The sequence below is a fragment of the Ursus americanus genome, chromosome 8 (assembly GCF_024610735.1).
Source record: "Ursus americanus isolate L20-20 chromosome 8, mUrsAme1.1.p, whole genome shotgun sequence".
In the NCBI taxonomy this organism is placed as follows: Eukaryota; Metazoa; Chordata; class Mammalia; order Carnivora; family Ursidae; genus Ursus; species Ursus americanus.
In genome coordinates, this window is record NC_142134.1 from 64501970 (window position 1) to 64522669 (window position 20700).

Below are 20700 nucleotides of genomic sequence, written 5' to 3' on the forward strand. Positions count from 1 at the left end.
GGGAAAGTTTCCAGGCACTCACATGCCCAGCGAGTGGAGGGGCCTGTGTGGCTTTCCACACCGGCTGCTGCTGGACTCTTCACGGGTCACCTCGCCCCACCCTTTTTCCTCCAGGCGGAGGCACCAAAATGAAACAGCGAGACAGCCGACTATCAGATTAGAGCTCACATTCATCAGCGTAGATGGAATTCAGACTTAGAAACAATAGCACAGGCTTCTAAGGAGGCCTTTGAATCCTTCAATGAACACTTTGCAAGAGTGACCAAATCTTGCCATTTTACCTTCAGATTGGGCATGATCTCTCCAGGCAGGAATTTCAGGAAGTGTTCAGCCTCTCCCCAAGCCCCACCTTGATTGGCCACGGACGAGTCGTGGCTTCGGTTTTCCTTCGCTAATGCTTGTTGCTCAGACTCTGGGAGAGGTTTCGTGGTGCTGGCTCCGGCGTTTTTGCGGCGCTACTATGGAACAGATGATGCTTTGTGGCCGGAGAGGACCAGGGACGCCTTGCCCCTAGAGAATCCCTGGTGACAGGAGGGGCTGAGGGCCTCCCTCCGGCCACCTTTGTCCCTTGGCCGAGGCCAGCTCCCAGCTCTGCCCGTAGTTCTGAGTCTTCAGCCACGAGGACACAAGGGGCTTAGGGGGCTGTTTGGGACACAGAGGGCAGAGTGTGCCTCTTCCTGCAAGAGCAGCCTGTCCACCTGCTAGAGAAAGATGGCTCACAAAACGCAGTCTCTCCTGACTTGAGGACAGTAGCTGTTGCCTTGATCTGAGAGAAACAAAAGAAGTCCACGCTGAGGCGTCTGCTCTGGGTTCACAGGAACCATTAATCCCTCAAAGTGTCTCCAGATTGTATCTTTACAGTCCAGAGGGAGACCCTATTGTGTTTATCTCTTTCTGAGAGCCTCTTAACCATATCGCCACCTACAGATCTACAGTTCTCTTTGGGACACCTCTCCAGACTGTGTCCCTGAAGATGGGGGGATTTTTTCTATGTGAGGCAATAGCCGTGCTGGTGGAGAGCTTGAGGATGGGCTCCTATCAGATTTCTGTTCTTCCGGGATGACCCTCAGCAGAAACCAGAGGGCTGCTTCTGCCAACAACGTATTCCACCTGCTGGAGGCAGCAGCGAGCACCTGTGCCCACCAGACGTCAGGGGTCCCAAGAATCCTTCACCCATGTATTCAGATACTTGTTGGCCATTTATTAAGCACCTACTGTATGCCAGACTCTCCCTTACAGTCCTGGAAACGAAGCTCCCTGTTGGCAAGACAGTATTGTGAACAAACGGAGGGCTCAGAGGCGCAGTCCAGGGTTCACCTGGCTCTCTAAAGGTGGGAGCGTCTTTACAGAAATACCATTCTGTGCCGCTGAACCTGAAACCGAGTAAAATCACAGAGCTTTGGGGCCCCTGATCTGAGCCCCAGAGAGATTAGGGGCTTGGCTTTAGAAAAGGTCTTACTCAAAGTTAGACAGCTAAGGCTGGAACATAGGCTGGGCCCACAGCCCCGGGGTTTTCATTTTGGGCACGGCGGCTCCTACCGAGGGAATCCCAAGGCCTCGTGGACAGAAGTCAGGGATCAAATGCTGCTTGTTGTTGTCCCTTGACCACTGGGCAGCAGCCCTTTCTGTCCACGTGTTTTGTGTCCGTGTGTCTGTGTTCACGGTGCTTGCATATCAGAGCCACACTTCCTGCTCCTGACTTTCAGAACTTGCCGTTTCCTCCACAATAGAGTTGTAATGGTCTTCTTTCCCTCAACCTCTCTATCCACTTGGGGAGTTCATACAACGAGATACAAGGGTTTGGTTGGCATGGGACTATATGTTCTAAGTGAAAGTTTAGCTGTGACAATTTGGGGGACCTGATACTACCTGCCTTATGACAGAGTCATTAGTCAGTCTAAATGACCGCATTGAATGAAATCAAAGATAGTGTATACGGCAGTGCTGTCTACACCGTAAGATAAGAATTTTAATACATGACATTTATTGAGTGTTAGTGAAATGCTTACTGGCATGAAATCGGTTCATTTCATCACCACCGCCCAATGAGGTAGGTACTGTCCTTCTTCCTCATTTTACAGACGAGGGTTCCAAGGCTAAGTGACTTGCCTGAGCTCAGCCCGCTAGCAAGGGACAGAGTCCCGAACACAACCCCGTAGTGTGGCTCCAAAGCCCACACCCCTCAACCCTCTGCTTGTGGGTGTGCCTGTTACCATCTCACCAGACCAAAGCCATTTGGTTTTTGGCCAATATACCAGGCTGCTCCCTCATGGTGGCAGTTTTGGACAGCCATGTCCTGAGCAGACTCACAGACTGGCCCTGGACCTCACTGCCTGGTCCTCATGCTACAGAAGGGGCCGGCTAGCCATTGCCCTTCCACAGCATTCCCTATGATTAAAGAAAGTGCCTCGTTCACCCAAACAGCCAGTCCATTGTGTGGGGAGAACATAACCACAACTCCACTGGTGACATACTATGTCCATTTTCCCCTTTTCCATGACAGGGGGCAAGGACACCATACTGTTCGGTGACCCTGCTCTTCCCACCATACAGAGATCAAGATCCCCAGTGCTGAAGTTCATCGAGCAGCCCACTGAGAAGAAAGCAAATTTCGAGGATGGTAAGCACACCTTGATTTCTCTGTCTCTGCCTGACCTGTACCTGGCAGGGCTGTCCACAGAGGCGGGGCTCAGTGGACATCAGTTCTTCTCTTCCTGTAGCTTCTGGGGCACTGTGGGGTCATCCCTTGCATTTCCTCCTGTTGCTTATATGGGTTTGTCTTGTTTGGAGCTTCCAGCAGAAGAACGCAGGCCTCTGTACTCAGCACATTGGCACGGAGGGTAAGAGAAAGGGGCTCAGGGTTTGAACAGCTCAGGTTCATAGTCCACACCCACATTGTGTTGACTCTGAGAATTTGGACTAGTAACTTTTGCCTGTCTCGTTACCTATAAACTGGCGAGATGATGGTGCCAACCTCGGGGAGATCTTGGCACGTTACCGGGCGTAGGGGAAGTGGTCTGGGAACCAGTTGAAAGGAGAATAAAAGCTTCTCCGCTACCAGGCCCACTTCCTGGAGGCAGAGTGTTTTGAAGATCACAGGCCCATTTAGGTGCCAGAGGAGCCCGCAAGCATGAGAGGCAGCTGTCTTCCCATGTGACAGTCTTGTTTCCCCAGCTAAACCATCCCTCCCATCCTTCTGAGTTTTGTTTGTCTTTGTTGTCTACCCCCAGTGTGATTGCCAGCTTCCAATATGGCCTCAAATGATCGCCACTTCCTGGTATTCATGCCCTTGCATATTCCTCTCTACATTGTATCAGGGTTCAACTGTGTGACTAAGAGAATACAGCACAAGTGATGTTATGTGACTTCCTGGGCTTCCTTGCTCTCTCTCTGTCTTGGGTCATTCTCTCTGGAGGAAGCCGGCTGCCATTCCTGGAGGATACCCAAGCAGACCCACATGCTGTTCATGTGGTCTGGGACTGAGGCCTTCTAGCCACCAGCTGTTTGGGTGCACCATCTTGGAAGCAGACTCTCCAGCCCCAGTCAAGCCTTCAGATGACAGCAGCCCTAGTTAACATTTTGATGACAATTTCATGAGTGACCACTAGTGAGAACCACCCAGATAAACTGCTCCCAGGCTCCTGAGTCTCCACTTGCTAAGTTTTGAGGTAATTTGTGGCACAGCAGTAGGTAACTAATATACCCAGCATGCAGGTGCCACGGCTCTTTCCTTAGTTTCTGTATTTTCTCTCCATTTTCTCTTGCTCTGAGTCATGCCTGCAACCACCACCTCTATGAAAATATTCTCAAAACATTTTCCCCCCATTGGGTGCCATCTGCAGAGCTACAGTCCCTGATTTCCCAAAGGGCAAACTTTATCACCTGAATATTCTGTGGACTTCTCAAGTATGACATCACCAACTCACCATACTTCCTCCCTTTTCTGTCACTCTCTCAGCTACCTCTGGAGTCATCATCGACCACTGTCAACTTCCCGTCCCCATCCATATCTGGTCTGTGGCCACTCTTTCTTCAGAATTTCTCACACCTCCATTCCTCCCACATTTGGCTTTGGTTGAACTGTCTTTACTTCCTCTGCACAGCTTCTGTCCCAGTTTCCCTGTCTTCTAGACTCTCCCTGATTCATTCCCATCTTCCCCCTGCTGCTGTAGGATAACGCTTCTGGAGAACTGCTCTCCAATATGTGTGTACCCTGCTCAGAAATTTCTAGTGGCTCCCGACTGCCTTCCACTTAAAATCACAACCCTGCAACCTGGCCTACCCTATCTTTCTAACCTGATGATTATCTGACATAAAAATTGTGCTTGTATCAAACTATACTAACTAGTTTGATCAATTGCTACCATTGTGTAAAAAACCACCCCAAAACTTAGAACTGAAAGCAGCTGCTGTGCATTATTTATCATGAGTCTTGGGATCCGACGAGCAGTTCTGCTGATCTGAGCTGGGCTCAGCAAGGCTCACTCGTGCACCTGTACACCTGTTTTGAAACTTGTCTCAATCACTCACAATAGTACCTAGAATGGTAAGAATAGCACAGATCTGCGATTTCAACAGAGAGGATCCCCAAGCATATGCAGGGAGAATTCTTAGAGAGAGCTGCTGACTCAGGTGGGTTTCACACTGGCCAGAAGGCAAGGCTGGGTCTTTACAGACAGCAGCATGTGGCTCTTTGCAAGCCTGGCCTGTAACACGCCATGGCCCACCATGCAGTCTGGAACGTGCCTTGGCCGATGGTCACCCGGTGCCAGCATCCAGTGTCCACGTGAAGACCCGAAGCCCTCTGACTGCTCTGAGCATGTTTAGCCCCTGGGTGGGCCCGGGGCCCCCTGAGCTGAAGCGGAACAGGAGCCTGGCTTGATTTTCACAAGGGTTGCATAAGTAATGGCCTGATTCAAAATGATAGCTTCCAGAGTTCCATCATTAGCTCTCATTGTTCCAACCCTGTCCTTCGCCAGTTCGGGTGGGAACAAGGAAGCATTTATGTAGCGGCTGGCAGAGGCTGGGGTGGTCTCATCACCACCGCATCTCTGATTAATTCCAACTGAAAGAAGCTCACACTTGGGAGGACAAAGCCCGTCAGAGATCAGTTAACAAAAGAAGACGAATGTCCCCTTTGGGCCAATGTGGGAGGGTGACACATTTTTAGGAGACTAACTGTCTTTCTACAAAGAGCTACTTTTTCTTCATCTTTTCGAGAAAATATTTCTTCTTTCCGTACTATTTGTGTCATAATGCGTTTGTATCAGTTGATTGCCTCATCATTATTGATATGTGTTTTGTTATTAGTATGTATTAATGACACTAATTCTGTTTGTACAACAGCACAGGATAATTACTATTATTTTCTAATAATATTTTCCCATGCTGAGCTAAAAATCCTTCTTTTTTTGGAAATGGCAATGCCATGCGTCTGTCCTCAAAGGAGAATGAAAACTCCTGCCGCTAAAGAGTTAACATTCCAGAATCACAGAGTTAAAGGAAGAGTTTTGTTCCCCAACAAGTATCAGAGGCCCTCGGTATACAGATCAACAGTTGTGGCATTTTCAGTAACTCTCCTGATAATGACTTGCGTATCTTTTTTAGGTATCTTTTGGATAACAAAAGGGGGGAGAGGATTGATAAATCTTGCTGTTGACCCGTAATCTAATCTAATCCCAGATGGAGCCTGGCCCCTACATCTTTATGGTGCCGAGGCTCTGAAAATCCAGACTTTCGCGAAAAAAAATAAATCCCTGATAGGACCAAACAATAGAACTACAGCCTTGCCCATTCTCTGTTTGCTGCTGGGTGTTGAGCTCTAAGGATGGCGACAGTGTTGCTCCCCACCCCTCACCTCCCCAAAAAAGGTGGAAAAGTTCTCCCTGGTAATCTCAGAGGTTTGCCATTTTAAAAAAGATTCATGCGTCTGGACATGAGCAGAATGCCATCTAAAGAAATGGCACAAGGCAAAGTACCAGCGACCGAAAGGCCCCAGTGTAATTTGACCACCCTTACTTAGATGTAAATTAAGGTAGAGAAGATTAGCCTGACCCACAGTAAAAACACCGCAAATGGTTTAGGGGTTAGGTTGTTACAGGTAAGGTTAATTAATTTTTCAGGGGCACCAGAATATACTATTAAGTGTCCTGGAAGAAGTAATTTCATAAGAGTAATTTCCAGAAGGAGTTTATTCATCTCACGTTGCTGAAAAATTTAACTGCAGAAAGGACCATAATTTACTCCTTTTGAATAAAGCTTCTCGCACTCTGCTGGAAACTTGCTCCTTTTGACTCCGTGTTTCCCATATCCCCTGTACAACTACCATGAAAATTTTCCTTCGTTAGTATGAAAATGACGTTATTGCTTCCCTGAACTACTCAGATGTAGCCAAATGTTTGTGTGAGTTAGAAATCTTTTTTTTTTTTCCAGATTTGCCCTTTCAAGAACTTTCAGGGTAGCAACCTGAATGCAACCTAGAACAAATACCATAAATTCAAGGAGTGCTTTCATGTTCTGCTGCATGGCATTTACATATATGTACTAATATATTTATTTGTTCATGCATTCATATGTATGTCCATAGAGCCAAGCATTTAATAAGCTATTTGAGTCCCGCTATAGAACACTGGCAAAGTGTATCAGGAAAGATTTTATACTTCAGGTGATTTTTATAAGCTAATTTTACATAAGGAACAAGGATAAAAAAAGTAAAAAAAAAAAATACCCAGTTTCCTTGGCGGTCTAGACACAGCTTTGTGGAGATGACGGCCCTGTGGAGATTCCTTCTGTCTGGATTTCATCAAAAAGGCTTTGTAGTGGAGATGGAGGGAGAGTTGACTGTCGAGGCTGACCATCTGCATACATAAAGGAATCATAGCCATGGCTGTAGCATCCACCAAAGGCTCAGAGGGCATGGCTGGGATGCCATGAAGGGTTAGGGGTGGCTGGTGTGTAGGGATACAAGAGCAAGAGTTGGGATGTCAGGTGGAAAGGTAGATGGAGGTTGCATCATTGAAGGCCTTGAATGTCAGGCCAAGAGCTCAGTCAGTGTACTGGACACAGTAACAGCCTTTGAAGGGTTTACAGCTGGGGAAAGGCATAGCCGATTTGTGTTAAAGCTCCCAGTTCTTCTTACACTGTCACATGCACCCAAATTGCCTGGAATCTTGTTAAAATGCAGGCTCTGAACCAATAGGTGTGGGGCAAGGCCTGAGATCCTACACATCTAACAAGCCCCCAAGTGATGGTGCCAGCGCTCTCCAGGGACCCCACCTGGAGTAGCAAAACTTGAGGCAAGGCCCCTCTCCAGGCCATCTGGACTGGAGCAGGGGGAGACTAGAAGCAAAGAAACTTGTTAGGTACGAACGTACATTATCCTGGCTGAACCGATCTGAATAGTTATTTTCTCAAAAATCAAGGCTTGCTTCATTCACTCATTTATGTGTTTGTGAATTTCATTGTGAGCACAAGTCATGGCCTCATTTTCAGTTACAGTACTTCCCAAAGTCAGTGAGTTCTTACGACAGTAATACGTAGCTGTCCGTAACTACGTACAGGCTTTAGAAAGTATAAAGTAGATTTGGTCGAACTTCTGTCCCTGGGACTTTGTCTGTGGACATCAAAAAGGCTAAAGAGAAAGAAAGTGGCTCTTTTTGAATGTGAGAGGCCAATTTGTACCAGAGGAACTGGAGTTATGGGGCCTGGGGTGTGGGGACAGTGGTCAAGGTTGAGTTGAGCGCCCCCCGTGATTCCTGTGTACCGAGGTATTACATCTGCCACTTCTACGTTCTACCACCATCTCCTCCTGCACCCCTTCTTCTCAGTCTCATTTCAGACTTACAGTGCATCTAAGCTCACTAATATTTCATTCCTTCTGGAGTTTCTCAGAGTTTTTACCGGGGTTCAGCACTTGCAAATTCTTGATTAGGTTAATAAAGCCTCAAAATCACATGCAGTTATTTAATTAAATAAATCGATGTTCAAAACACATACTTCTCTCTTTTTTAAGATTTTATTTATTTATTTGAGAGAGAGAGAAAAGGAGCAGAGGGAGGGGCAGAGGGAGAAGCAGACTCCCCACGGCGCAGGGAGCCCGATGTGGGGCTCGATCTCCGGAGTCCAGGATCATGACCTGAGCTGAAGGCACACGCTTAGCCAGCTGAGCCCCCCAGGTGGCCGCACATACTATTCTTATTAACAAATACCTTTATGCACTACCCCACAGTTAGAATGGAACACACAGAAGTAATACTGTTATGTGCTGCAGAAATTCTAGGCTGCATTTTAATTCAGACTTTTGAGGTCTTATCGACTTTTTAGGCTACCTGTAGTTAGATGTATACACTTTTGAATACTCGGTCTTTCTAAATGATATAAATAATCCTCAAAAATTCATATGAATCTTATAAATAGTCACCACGTAGCTATTGCCTGCCAGGGTGTGGGTTTATGAACTATCAGGAGTGGTTTGCGCTCGCTTTCTGAATGCTTCCCTGCTCATTGGCTGAGGTGATGTTAAGTCAAATGCAGCTAAAATTTTGGGGAAATGCCCCTTCCCTTTTAAGGGAAGCCTTAGAAATCAAGCCGTGACTGCGGAGGGTCTGCCTTGGGAAAGGAGAGGAGAGGCAGATGCAAGCAACTGTGAGTGTTTTAATCAGCTGAGGCTTCTGTTACAATATACTATCAGGGAAGTGTCTTGAACAACAAATATTTATATCCCACAAGTCTAGAAGCTGGGAAGTCCAAGATCAAGGTGCCGGCAGGTTCAGTGTCTGGTGAGAATCCTCTCTTCCTGACTTGTAGGCAACCACTTTCTTGCTGTGTCCTCAATGGCAGAGAGAGAGACAGACAGAGATAGAGACAGAGAGAGAGTGGGAGAGGGAAAAGGGGGGGGCGAACGAGAACTCTGGTATCTCTTCCTCTTCTTAAAGGGCACTAATCCCATCATGGGGCCTTCACCCTCCTGACCACATTGAAGCTGAATCACCTCCCAAAGGCCCCACCTCCTGACACCATCACATTGACGATTTCGGGCTTCAACGTATGAATTTGGGTGGGGGAGAGGATACATTCGGTGCATAGCACTGAGGGACGTAAGTAGTACTTGGCGGTTGACGGGTAGGAAAAGGAAGTACACTAATGTGGGTGGCTTCAAGGTGTAAAGCCCGTATTGCCATGAACCAGTACTGACATGGCGGGCACGAGGACATCTACTGGGGGCAGTTTGGGGAGGGGGGGAATTCCAGATCATCCAGGTGGGGGAACCCAGTTGGCTGCTAGAAACCTGGGTGTATATCTCCCACAGAAAGGGGTCAGAGCCATAAATATAGATTTGGGAGCTGTACTCATGGTCAGGAATTAAGGCTATGAGCTGGCCAGTGAGTGAGAGTGAATGAAGACAAGAGAAATGCATAGCAGGTAGTTGGGAGGGGGGCCTCAGAGAGGCTGGAAGGAGATTTGGGATGGACAAGGGAAACTAGAAAGCATGCAGAGTAGGCTGAATAATGGCCCCCAAAGACTTCAGGTCCTAATTCCTGGAACCTGTAAATGTTACCTTCGATGGGCAAAAGGCCTTGCAGGTGTGATTGATTTACCTACTTTGAGATGGAGAAATTATTCTGGATTATCCAAGTAGGGCCTCAATAGAAGCACATGTCTCCCTGTAAGAGGGAGGCAGAAGGAGAGTTGACAGTGAAGAGAAGGCAGTGTGACCGCAGGGGCAGACATTGGGTGGATGCTGTTGCAAGCTAAGGAGTGCTGGCAGCCACCGGAAGCTGTAAGAGGCAGGGAACAGCTCTTTCCCTAGAGCCTCCAAGGCCGTGCGGCTTTGGTTCCGGCCCGGGGAAATCCATTTTGGACTTCTGACCTCCAGAGCTATAAGAGATAAATGTGTGTTCTTTTGAGCTACCGAATTTGTGGCCATTTGTTACAACTGCTGTGGGAAACTAATACAGCATGCTCACTGACCTAGACTGGAGGAGAAACAGAAGAACACGGTGTTTTGGACACCAAAAGGAGGGAGAGCTGGGGAGGAGGATGTGGCATCAGAAACATGCTACAGAGGAGGCAGGAGGGGACAGAGAAAAGGGCGTTGGGTGTAGTGACAAGAGCTTGCTCACTGGTAGGGAGGGTGCAAGGCAGACTGAAGGATCTGAGTTGTGAATCAGCACTGGGACTGGAAGCAGTGGATTTAGGCTCGTAGGTCTACAGTTTCGTGCAGAAAAGGAAAGATGCGGTGGTAATTGGTGAAAAAATCTTGGGGGTTGCATATGTTACCTTTTTAAACTAGTAATATAAGCACATGTTTAAAATGTAAATGACACAGAGGGGAGCCTGGGTGGCTCAGTCTGTGACACGTCCGACTCTTGATCTCAGCTCAGGTCTTGATCTCAGGGTCTTGAGTTCAAGCCCCAAGTTGGGCTCTACATTCAGTGGGAGTCTGCTTGAAGCTTCTCTTCCTCTGCCCCTCCCTTCACTCAAGCACTCTCTCTCCCCCCACCCCAAATAAATAAATAAATAAATAAACCTTTAAAAAAACAACAACAACGTCATAGTGAGCCTCCAGGTACATATACCTTGAAATATTTGGGATAATATCCTTAGGTTCCTAATCATGAAAATACTGAGTCAAAGGGTAAATGTATTTAGGATTGGGATAGATATTGCCTAAATGCCCTGTCAAAGAGTTTTGCTCATTTTTATTCTCTTCACTAATGTATGATTGTACCTATTTCCCCACATCCTCAGGAACACTGAGCTTTATCAAACCTTTTCATTTTTGCCAGTCTGGTGGGTGAAAAATTGCATCTCTTTGCAATTTAGAAATCTTTGGTTAGAGTGATGTCATCGTTTCCCATGCTTGCCGTCCATTTGTATTTCTTTGTGAATTGCCTGTTTTCATTCCATACTTGACTATTTGTTGAATACTGGGGTACCGTCAAATGAACCAACTCCACAGACAGTAACATGGATCGATCTCATAAACACAAAATAATGCAACACAAACCAGCATATACAGTATGATTCTGGTAAACAAACTCCAAAGACCAGGCAAATCTCATCTTTGGTGTCTGAAGTAGCATAGAGGTCACTCTTGGTAGAAAAGTGACTAGGAAGGGGCCTAGGGGAGTAGACTGGGAAGTGTGTTTAGAGGGTTGGATATTTTGCTTCTTGTCCTGGCTGCTGGTTCCATGGGTGTGTCCATGCTGTAGAAATTCAGTGAGTCGTAGACATAACGATCAACGCACTTTTATGTATGTTATACTCCCATCAAAAGGAAAAAAGAAAGCAAAGCCTTTTTATAAACATTCTTGAATCCTTAGAATGTGCCAAGCACTGTGGAAAAGTCAGGTGAGGCCCCCGCTTACATTCTAGAATAAGATAAACGTGTAAAATGCTGAGCACCGAGCCCAGCACAGAAAAGCACCTAAAAACATTAGCTGGTATGACTCACTTTAGAGAGGGAGAAACCACAGGTGGCTACGGAGACTGAAAGATAGCATAGAATGGACAGAAGGACACACAAACATGAGAGAACCAGAGGAAATGAGGCTGTGGGCTGAAGCAGGAGCAGATCCGGTAGGACCCTGTCAGAGACCTAAGTGAAAGGAATTAATATTTATCCTGGAAGCAGCTAGGCTCCGGCGAAAAATCCAGCAGGAAAATGCATGGTCAGAACAGGTCAAGTTCTTTCAACCATCCTGAGTTCTCCCTCAGCTTCCCCAAGTCCCAGCTGTCAGCCTGAAGCCATTGCATGTATCTGGCGCCAGCCCGATCATATGGGACTCTACCCTGGTCCCATTGGGGGTACCTGGAAGTGTTCCCCAGACCCCTCGCCCCTGAAATCAGCCCCGTGAGGCTCTTCCATGCATGTCACCACCGTTTGGCCTGAGGACCAAGAAAATCTGGACTTCTGGGAACCTCAGAGTCTAGTGTCGAATGCACATGACCGGGTGCTGAGAGGCGGCTCCCCGAGCATGTGTCCGTCCTGCAGAGCCACCGGTGCTTAGGTCTGGAAGGGACATCAGAGAGTCCTGCCCCTCGTTTTGTGTCTGAGGAAAGGAGGCCAGACAGGTTCTTCTGATCACAAAGCAATGAGTAAGTAGGAAAATGGGGCTAGACGCCAGTTCTCAGGACCCCATTCTCTCCCATCCCCCTCCACTCGAGCTGGGCAGAACAATTTAGTTCAGAGGGGTGGGGAGCTTAACACTTCTTCTGCATATAACATTTTATTGAAACTGAGGAAACATTAGCAGTCTGCATCGAAGAATGGGGTGCTATTGGAGAATGAATGGGGAGGAATGGGGGACCCTAAATCCCTCCCACGCTGTTCTTCTCTTACCCACGTGGAAGGCCGCCAGCCCCTCTTTTCATGACTAAAGATCCCAAGCCTTTCCTGAGCTGCCGAATCTACAGAACCCTTGCCCTCAGTTTAGATGCTTACCGGGCACGAGGAAGCATGGTTAGAGCTGGAAGCAGGAGATAACTAGGCGCCCGGAAGGGATGGGTGATGACCATGGCCACGCACTCCCTTTCCCTCCGTGAATGACGCTGCCGTCACCAGGCTACCTGCTTTCTTTGTTAACGTGGGGCCCGTGATCGCCTTTGGCAGCATCGTCTCTGAGCCCCTGTGACGGGGGCCTGAGGTTGGGAGGAGAGAGGACGTGAGGGCTGACTTCCCGCCGGGGGTCTGATGCTGTCCTGGGTCTGTTTCAGGGGAGGTCCAGAAGCCAGAACGGGATGAAAGGCTGGCCGCCACCGAAGCGTTGACAGCACGGGAGGACGCTGGAAGGCCCGCCGTCCGCTCCCCAGCAAATCAGAGCCACGGGAGCCAGCGCAACCCCTTTCATCCTTCGTCACCCCAGGCAGTGTCCGAGGAAGAAGGAATAAACAGGCTTGGAGAGGAAATCATGAAACTGACAGAGGCAGAACCAGAAGGGGTCAGAAGAGCGAGTCCCGGGGAGGCTTGGAGGAATGACATGGGGACAGCCCTGCCGGGCCAGGCCTCCAAGGGGGAGGCCCCGAAATCTTGCCCGGGCTCCTTGGAGTTCAGCCAGGCGGCAACCGAAGCCTCCACCCCGGAGGATGGCAAGGAGACCCCAGAGGGTGGCGGCACGAGGAGCGCCGTGAAAACCTGAAGGGGAAAGGGATCCGTGTGGTGACACGTCTAAGGCGCAGAGGACGGTAAAGAATGAAGCATCAGAGCCTCTCTCGGAAGCTGCTTTCTCCTAACACACTTCCAAGCCTGCACGTGAGAAGAGACACAGGTCCTGTGGCAAACTGTGAATATCCTGATGGCGTCCGCACAGTCTGATTGATTAAATGCGGGTCCTCAGCTTCTCGGTGTCATCTCTTTCTGCCGGGGACGCGCTGCTGTGAACATGGCCGGGCAAGAATCGTGTCCACCATATGGCTGGTTTTCGGCATCCGTCTTTCTGTCAGCATTTGTTTTATTAGAGAGAAAATGTTTTCCTATTAGCGTTTAATGTTGTCGATCAAAATTATGGGAAGAGCTTGAAACCGATGGGGTTTTTAATCAGGTCCCCGTCTTTGTAATGGTGAGGCGGCTGGAGAGAAAGGTGTAATGGAGCATAATGGGTCCAGAGGGCCCAGGGCTGTGCTTCATCATGTCAGGGCCCGGGAGGACCTCCCAGCGTGGGTGTTCTTGGCACCCTGCCCGCGGCACTGTCTGTCATGCCACCGACTGGCAGGTGGAGAGGGGCTTAAGTGGGCTTAGAAGGTTGGGTTTCCAGTTTGAAATCCACAGCCCCTGTGGAGACCCGTTTGCCGACGGCTAGAGCCAAGTTTTCCAGCCTGTAATTCTGAAGGATTAATTGACCTGGAGTGATGGGAGGGAGAAGAAGGGAGGAAGGGGACTCCAGTGGTAGTGTGATTTTTCGTTTCCGAGATAAGAGCCAGAGCCTGGGAATGCTGGGTCACTGTGCGTTCAACCCATGCTGCATGTTTATGGCCATGGGGGTTTGGGACAAGATAAGCAGTTGGGGCAGGAAACTCTAAGGGCCGATACAGTTTCCTGTGCCACGTGAAACCTTGAACCCCTCGCTCTTCCTGCAGGGTGTTAAAGCTGCCTCCCCTGTGCCGCCAGGTACTGGGATCTTAAGAGATGAGACACAGAGCGCGGGGCCTGGTAGTGGAAAGAGAGAGGAAAACAAAATAACTTCATTACAGCCTGTTTCAGGGAACTGTGGAACCAAGTACCAAGGGTGGGAAAGGAGGGGATATCAACGCTCCTGGTTCTTTCCTTAGGGATAAAATTAGCTCTTCTGGGTGGCCTCTGGAGCTGCAGAAAATTGAAGGGTCATCAAACAATAGACTTTTCTTTGAGCGAAACTCAGTTCATTAGTCCAGAAAGCCCTGATACCAGATCCCAAAGCTCAAAACACTCCTGAGAACCAGAATCGCTCCTTGGAGAGGCTCTGCTGCAGGAAAAAGAGAGGCTCCCTATGTGGGAAAGTTGAAAATTCGTCTGAAACACCAGATGCCTAGAGCAGGCGTGTGATCCCAGGTGTGAAGCCTGCACGGGGCCGGCCAGCCCGCCCTGACGCTCCCCTGCCTCATTTTCTCTCTGCCGTTACTCTGGGAGCCGAGAAGGAGCTCGGTCCGATTTTGCGCTAGCTCACCCTGAAGGAGAGTGAGGTGTAGCAGGAAGGTCCAGTTTGGGGCCTGGGTGGGCCTCCAGCTGCTTTTTCCCCGCTCACCAGAGGTCACCCCAATAGTGGAAGAGGGGACGTGCCCGTATCAGTGCTCTGTTGCTCCCAGACCTAGGAGCTGGGATCTGAACACACCATCTGCCCCTTGCACGTCAGGCCCCAATGCCCCATCCAGCCCTCTGTGCTTCAGCCTCTCCCTGCTCCCCAGACCCGCCCCCTCGACTTCCTCCCCGGGGGACGTGGCTCCTGCAGCTGCCGTGGAGCTGGCACAGGCCAGCAGCCACAGAACTCATGTCCCTGCGGCACGAGGCCTTAACTGTCTGCACGTGTTCAGCGCTACTGCATAGCACGCCAGGGCCACCAAAGGAAATCCCCGCCGGATTTAATCCAATAATACTAAAAAGAAAAACCTCTCCCCACGGAAGCTCTGGTTATGACACACAGTCGGCCAGGTGCACATCTTTAGGGCCCATTCCATCACCTTCTGGAATGCAGCGCTTATAATAAACGCGACCATATTCCATCAGGGGCAGGGAAACTACTGTGAGTCCCAGAGAGCGTGCAGGGTGGGGAGGTCAGAGGGAGTGGTAACCCAAACCATGCCTGCAGTCGCCTCGGAGGGTTCTGTGTTGTAAGATGGAATTGGAGCCAATGAGTTGATCTGTCACATGAGTAACCTTGACAATGCCCCATACACACACGTGACACTGTCCCACCCCTGCCGTTCCAGCCCAACGTGGTTCCTCTGTTCTGCAGACGTTAAAGGGAGTTTCGGCAATTACTTACGGCTGTCTTTTGTCTTTTTGAGAGTCATCGTGAAAGTGCACAACATTCTTTCCCCTGCTCCACCGGCTAGCCTTGCATCAGTCTGATCACTCTCAGCTACATTTCACACTTTGAGAAACTTAAACGATAGGAAAATGAATTATATTGCATAACAAGAACTTCATAAGTAGGGTATTCCAGGGCTGGTTTATTCAAGAAGTCATCAAGGATCTGGGTTTCCATCTTTCTGCTCTGCCTGCCTCCGTGTCAGCTACTCCCTCAAGCTGCCAAGATGGCTGCCACAGCTCCAGCATCGGTCACTTGTTTTCACATTTGTGTCCAAGGCAGGAAGGAAGTCTCCCCCCATGTGTGTGCATGCGTGTGTGTGTGTGTGTGTGTGTGTGTGTGCATGTGCATAAGAGTAAGAAACCTAGCTCTTGTCACATTTCACTGGTCAGAATTATCGCATGCCTACGTCTAAACCAACCCCTGGCAAGGGAGATGGAATTGCTGAGAAGGGTTTAGGCTCATCAGGATCACCATGTGAGCTGCGGAGGGCCTGTCCCTGGACAGGCAGACTCTAAAAGGGAGAACAGCAAAACAAAATCGAGCAGTATAGGGAAGTTCAGAATAGATTTAAATAGGCCACCAGCAGCACTGTCTCTGAACCCCACATCTGATTTTGTTTCATTTTCTTCCCTTAAAAAGCCAGAATATTGTGTTACTCGTAAGTTTTGAGTATTGAGTTACCCCTGGGTGGGGGCGGGGCGGTGGCAGTTTGTTAAGAAGAATGCCGTCGCGTCTCCGCTCTCGCAGGGCTGCTTGATCATCTGTTCTGTTTTGTAGCTGGGACGTTCCCACCTTTGTTTGCTTCTTCGAGTGTGTCTGTCCTTCCATTATTTTTCCAGCTCGGTTGCCAGCACAATGAGCAGTCTGCGTAAATGAAACAGAGACGACAGGTCTCTTAATGAAAGCTTGTTTGCACACACTGCATTTCTTGTGACCGCTCTGTACCTGAGAGCCTTTAGGTGTAGATTTTTACATATGAGCGGGTGTCGCTCTTTTAATTAAGGCTCCTGGAAATGGATTGGCTTTTTAAACCAGGCATTTCTCATCCCTAACGCCTCTTTCCAAGTCTCCTCTGCCCACCTTCCTCTCCCCTCCCTCCGTCTTCTTCACCTCACACAGCTATTCCAGAAGCCACTCTAGCTAGGAGGCTCCTGGCGGCATTCAGCTTAATCCTGGCTGGAGCCGCCTTCCACTTGGCAATCTTAAACTAAATGCATTTTCCTGTCGTTGTGCCTCTTGTGCCCTCAATCCCCAGCACGCACCACCATCACAACGGGAAATTCCAAAAAGGGGTTCTGGCATCAGTCATTCACGTGCTGGGGTGAGTCTTTGCATGTGTTAGTCCCACCAGGGCATTTACACCCCGACTCACCATGTGACATAAAAAGTTCAATCTCTTCTTTAAGGAATTTCAAAGACTGGCTACCTGCTCATTGGGGTTACCTTCCTTGTTTCTTAAAAATTACAGCATGACTTCGCCCCTTTTGGTTTTCTGCTCCTCCAAAAAACAGGGCCTCTTCTGGCTTCACTGCTTTGCTGCAGCCCTTTGGACCGCTTGGTATCCTACTTCTCCTTCAAGAAGTCCTCTCTTGGGGCACCTGGGTGGCTCAGTCGGTTAAGCATCTGCCTTGGGCTCAGGTCATGATCTCAGGGTCCTGGGGCCTGGCATCAAGTCCCATGTTGGTCTCCCTGCTCAGCGGGGTCTGCTGCTCCCATTCCCTCTGCCCCTGCTCGTTCTATCAAATAAGTAAATAAAATCTTAAAAAAAAAAAAAAAAAAAAGCTCCTCTCTTTGAGTATCTTCTCCATCTGCCCTTTGCTTTCATTCTGAAAACTTCCATTTGGAAAAATCTCTTTAATAAATATTGAGGGTACCATGACACGGCTCAGTTAGGATGTCGAGAATCCAAGATTCCCCTTAACTCGCTGCTTTAATATACTCCTTTTTTTTTTCCAGATGTCTTTCTGAACAGAGAAAAATTTGAAAATCAGAGATGCAATAGAGAGCTCAGTAGTGAATCTAATTAGAAATGAGAAGCAGAAAAAAAAAAAGAAGGACCTGTCTCTTGATATTATGATTGCTCACAAAAACAAAACAAAACAAGTTGATACAGCATGAAGGGAATTTAAAATGATAGACACAGATGTGTTGCCTTACATTTCACATCACCTCTTGACTGAGTGGGACTTTTTTTTAATAGATAAAGTTTGTGCAATACGGACAAGTTCGACTTTCTGGAATCTATGTGAGCCCAGGAATATATTTTGGATCTTAGCCGAGGCCAGTGATAGCCTATTAAATTTAAAACAATTGGTTTAAAAAAAAAAAAAAGCAAACCAGCTGCTCTCTTAGAGTTTAATTTAAAGAAAGAAGTAACTTCTATTCATTTGCAGACCCTGTGTTATTGATGTCTACGGTCATCATGTAATGGAACTGTATCTTTTTTTTTTTTGTTACCTGAAATAAACATGGGGTAATTTTCCTGATATAGATGATTATCTTTATTATTTGCACCATTTTCCCTCTCCACCCTCGCTGCAAGCCAACGATATAGGCTTCTAGCATATTGTAACAACTTACCAGTTACAATCTGTCACCTAAAAATTATTAGATCATACGGCAGTCGTGAAAATTATGGAGAATGTAAAGATTTTATGCATTCAGTCAAAAATGCCAGATCTAAAATCAGTTGGTTTATTTCCTGCAGTCTTTCAAGTTGACCAAAGCACTCACTGATTTGCTCTATTTTCTTACGTTTTTAGTATTTCTGTATATATACTCACTGAAAAGCCCCACTCGGAAAAAATTCACTGCAATTCTGAGAAAAAGCTTATCCTAAACGTCTAAAGATAGCATTTCTAATTATTGTCTACATTGTGTTTAAACTGTGCAAACTTGAGCATTATTCTGACTTTACCAGCTGTGTCTAGGTAGAGTCATTACATCAAACGCTTCTAATTTTACAAAAAGAAATCAAAACAAGTGTGTGTTTAAGTCTCAGTGACAAATGCAAACCCTGTGAGTCAAACAGGCAAACTGATTAGCAAGCTGGCTGGGAAGTCAAAACAGCGAATATAAGGAGATTAACAAAACAGATCTGTAAGATGAGAGGAGTAAAAATAGCCTCCAGGGGCCAAGCGGGGTCCAGTGGGCGGGTTTGGTGGCACACATCAGGTTCTGTGCCCAAAGCCAGATGCTTGCCTGGACCGCTCACCATCTTCCTTCGTCTCAGAACTCCACCCCCGCCCCGCCCCACCACCGCCACCCCCAAGAGCTGGGGTCAAAGTGCATCCCAGCCAGCCTCTTCACAGAGGCAGAAACTTTCTTACAAACCTAAGTGGAAGCAACCTTTCTTTTACTTGAATCCTTCTAGTTGCAGGAGCCTCGTTACCTTACAAGGTAGTCCAATCCATTCGTAGGTAGCTCTTTTTCTGACCTTAGCCATTGTTATTAATTAGACACTCACTAGATACTTAGGTCTTCACGCTATGCTATACAGCTGTCACAAATAACACTTGATGTAATCCTCACAACAACAAAATGATCTTATTTTACAGATGGGAAAACCCAGGCCCAGAGAGGCGAAGTGACTTACTCAGGTCACACAGCTTCTAACTGTGGCAGAGCGGGGGTTCCAAACAGGCCTTTCTACTTGAGCCTGAGCTGTCAACCGCTCTGCAAGATGTAGTCCTTTGCCTTTACAGTGAACTGTAATTTACCCTTCTATTACTTCCTGTCTTTGCTTCTTGTCTCTGGAGCCCCACAGAATATTTTATCAATCCAATTCCCCTTAATGGACAGAAAGGAAATGGAATGGGTCTGCTAGGGTATCTCTTTAGTCTTGGGGGGCCAAGGGTAGTGAAGAGTGAAACTAAGAACAGAAGGTACTATGATCTGAATGTTTGTGTCCCCCAAAAATTCATACATTGAAATCCTATCCCCCAAAGGTGGTGGTAACAGGAGGTGACACGTTGGGGAGGTCCCAAAGTCGTGACGGGGGGAGCCTTATAGAAGAGGATCCAGAGAGATCTCTAATCCCTTCCTCCATGTGAGGACACAGTGAACGTCAATGGTTGTGAAGCCCAAAGAGAGCTCTCACCCGACCATGCTGTTCCTGTGATCTTGGACTTCCAGTCTTTACTGCTGTGAGAAACAAATTTCTGTTGTTTATAGGCCACTCGGTCTGTGATGTTTTGTGATAGCCCAAATGGACTATGACAGAAGGTTAGTGATGACAAGTACCGGTCTCCTTCTAAAATAAGTCCAAATCTCCCTCGCCGATCCTGAATTAACCTATAATAGGGGAAACAGAGTCGAAGATGGGGTGTTGGGCATCCATCCATGGGGTGTTTATGCCTCCACTGTATGTCCTAGTGATTCCTGCCTCGTTTTCACAACTTTTAATTGTGGGGATAGGCACACACATCTGTTGAGATCAGGATATTTAAAGCCTCCATTTGCTAGCTCGCTATCAGTGCTGATCTGCACAGTTCAAGTTCATGCTTCAAACCAGTGAGGACCAGCTGGTGGAGCAAAGTCACCAGGCAAAAACCTTTCTCTCTGGTTGTCACTTGGGTTCAAGGAAAGATTTTTAAATAACAAGTTAGTCCTAGTAAGGAGCAAAAAATAACCACTGGGGATGGGTTTCTGGCTAAGGTTCCATTTGACTCACAGCCTTTGAGAGTCTGGGAGAAATGGAAGCTGCCTCTGAGTAACAGGGAGGAAAAGCTACAGCTACAGAGTGGGTCTACCCCAGGAGCTTGAAAAGTTATTATGAGTGCTTGTATTCAATCAATGAACGTGGATAGGGGCTGCTGGGTGGCTCAGTCAGTTACGAGACTGACTCTTGATTTTGGCTCAGGTCATGATCTCAGGGATCTGGGATCGAGCCCCACGTCAGGCTCCATGCTCAGCGGGGAGTCTGCTTGGGATTCTCTTTCTCCTTCTCCCTCTGCCCCTCCCCCTACTCGCACGTACATGCTCTCAAAATAAAATAAAATAAAATAAAATAAAATAAATGAAGGCGGATACATTGTCTGATCTAGTCTGTGTCTAGATTATAATTTTCAAAAAGAGAGGCTGAACCTTCAAATCTTAATCAAAATCAGCCTGTCATTGGGCTCCATGGTTCCAACTGCCTTTGTGTCAAGAAGTTAAGAAGAACAATGTCCTTGTCCGGGTCATGGAGAAGGCC

General features: G+C 47.8%; 1 protein-coding gene across 2 annotated transcripts in view; it reads left to right on the forward strand.

Annotated features, from left to right (window-relative positions):
* Positions 1-17994, forward strand: part of CCDC149 (coiled-coil domain containing 149) — a 101986-nt gene extending 83992 nt beyond the window's left edge. For both annotated transcript variants that reach the window (XM_045771338.2, XM_045771337.2), the window contains 2 exons: positions 2504-2620; positions 12718-17994. In XM_045771338.2, the coding sequence (XP_045627294.1) occupies positions 2504-2620; positions 12718-13139 (539 nt within the window). In that variant the 3' untranslated portion in view covers positions 13140-17994. The remainder of the gene's footprint in view (positions 1-2503; positions 2621-12717) is intronic.
* Positions 17995-20700: the final 2706 nt, after the last annotated feature.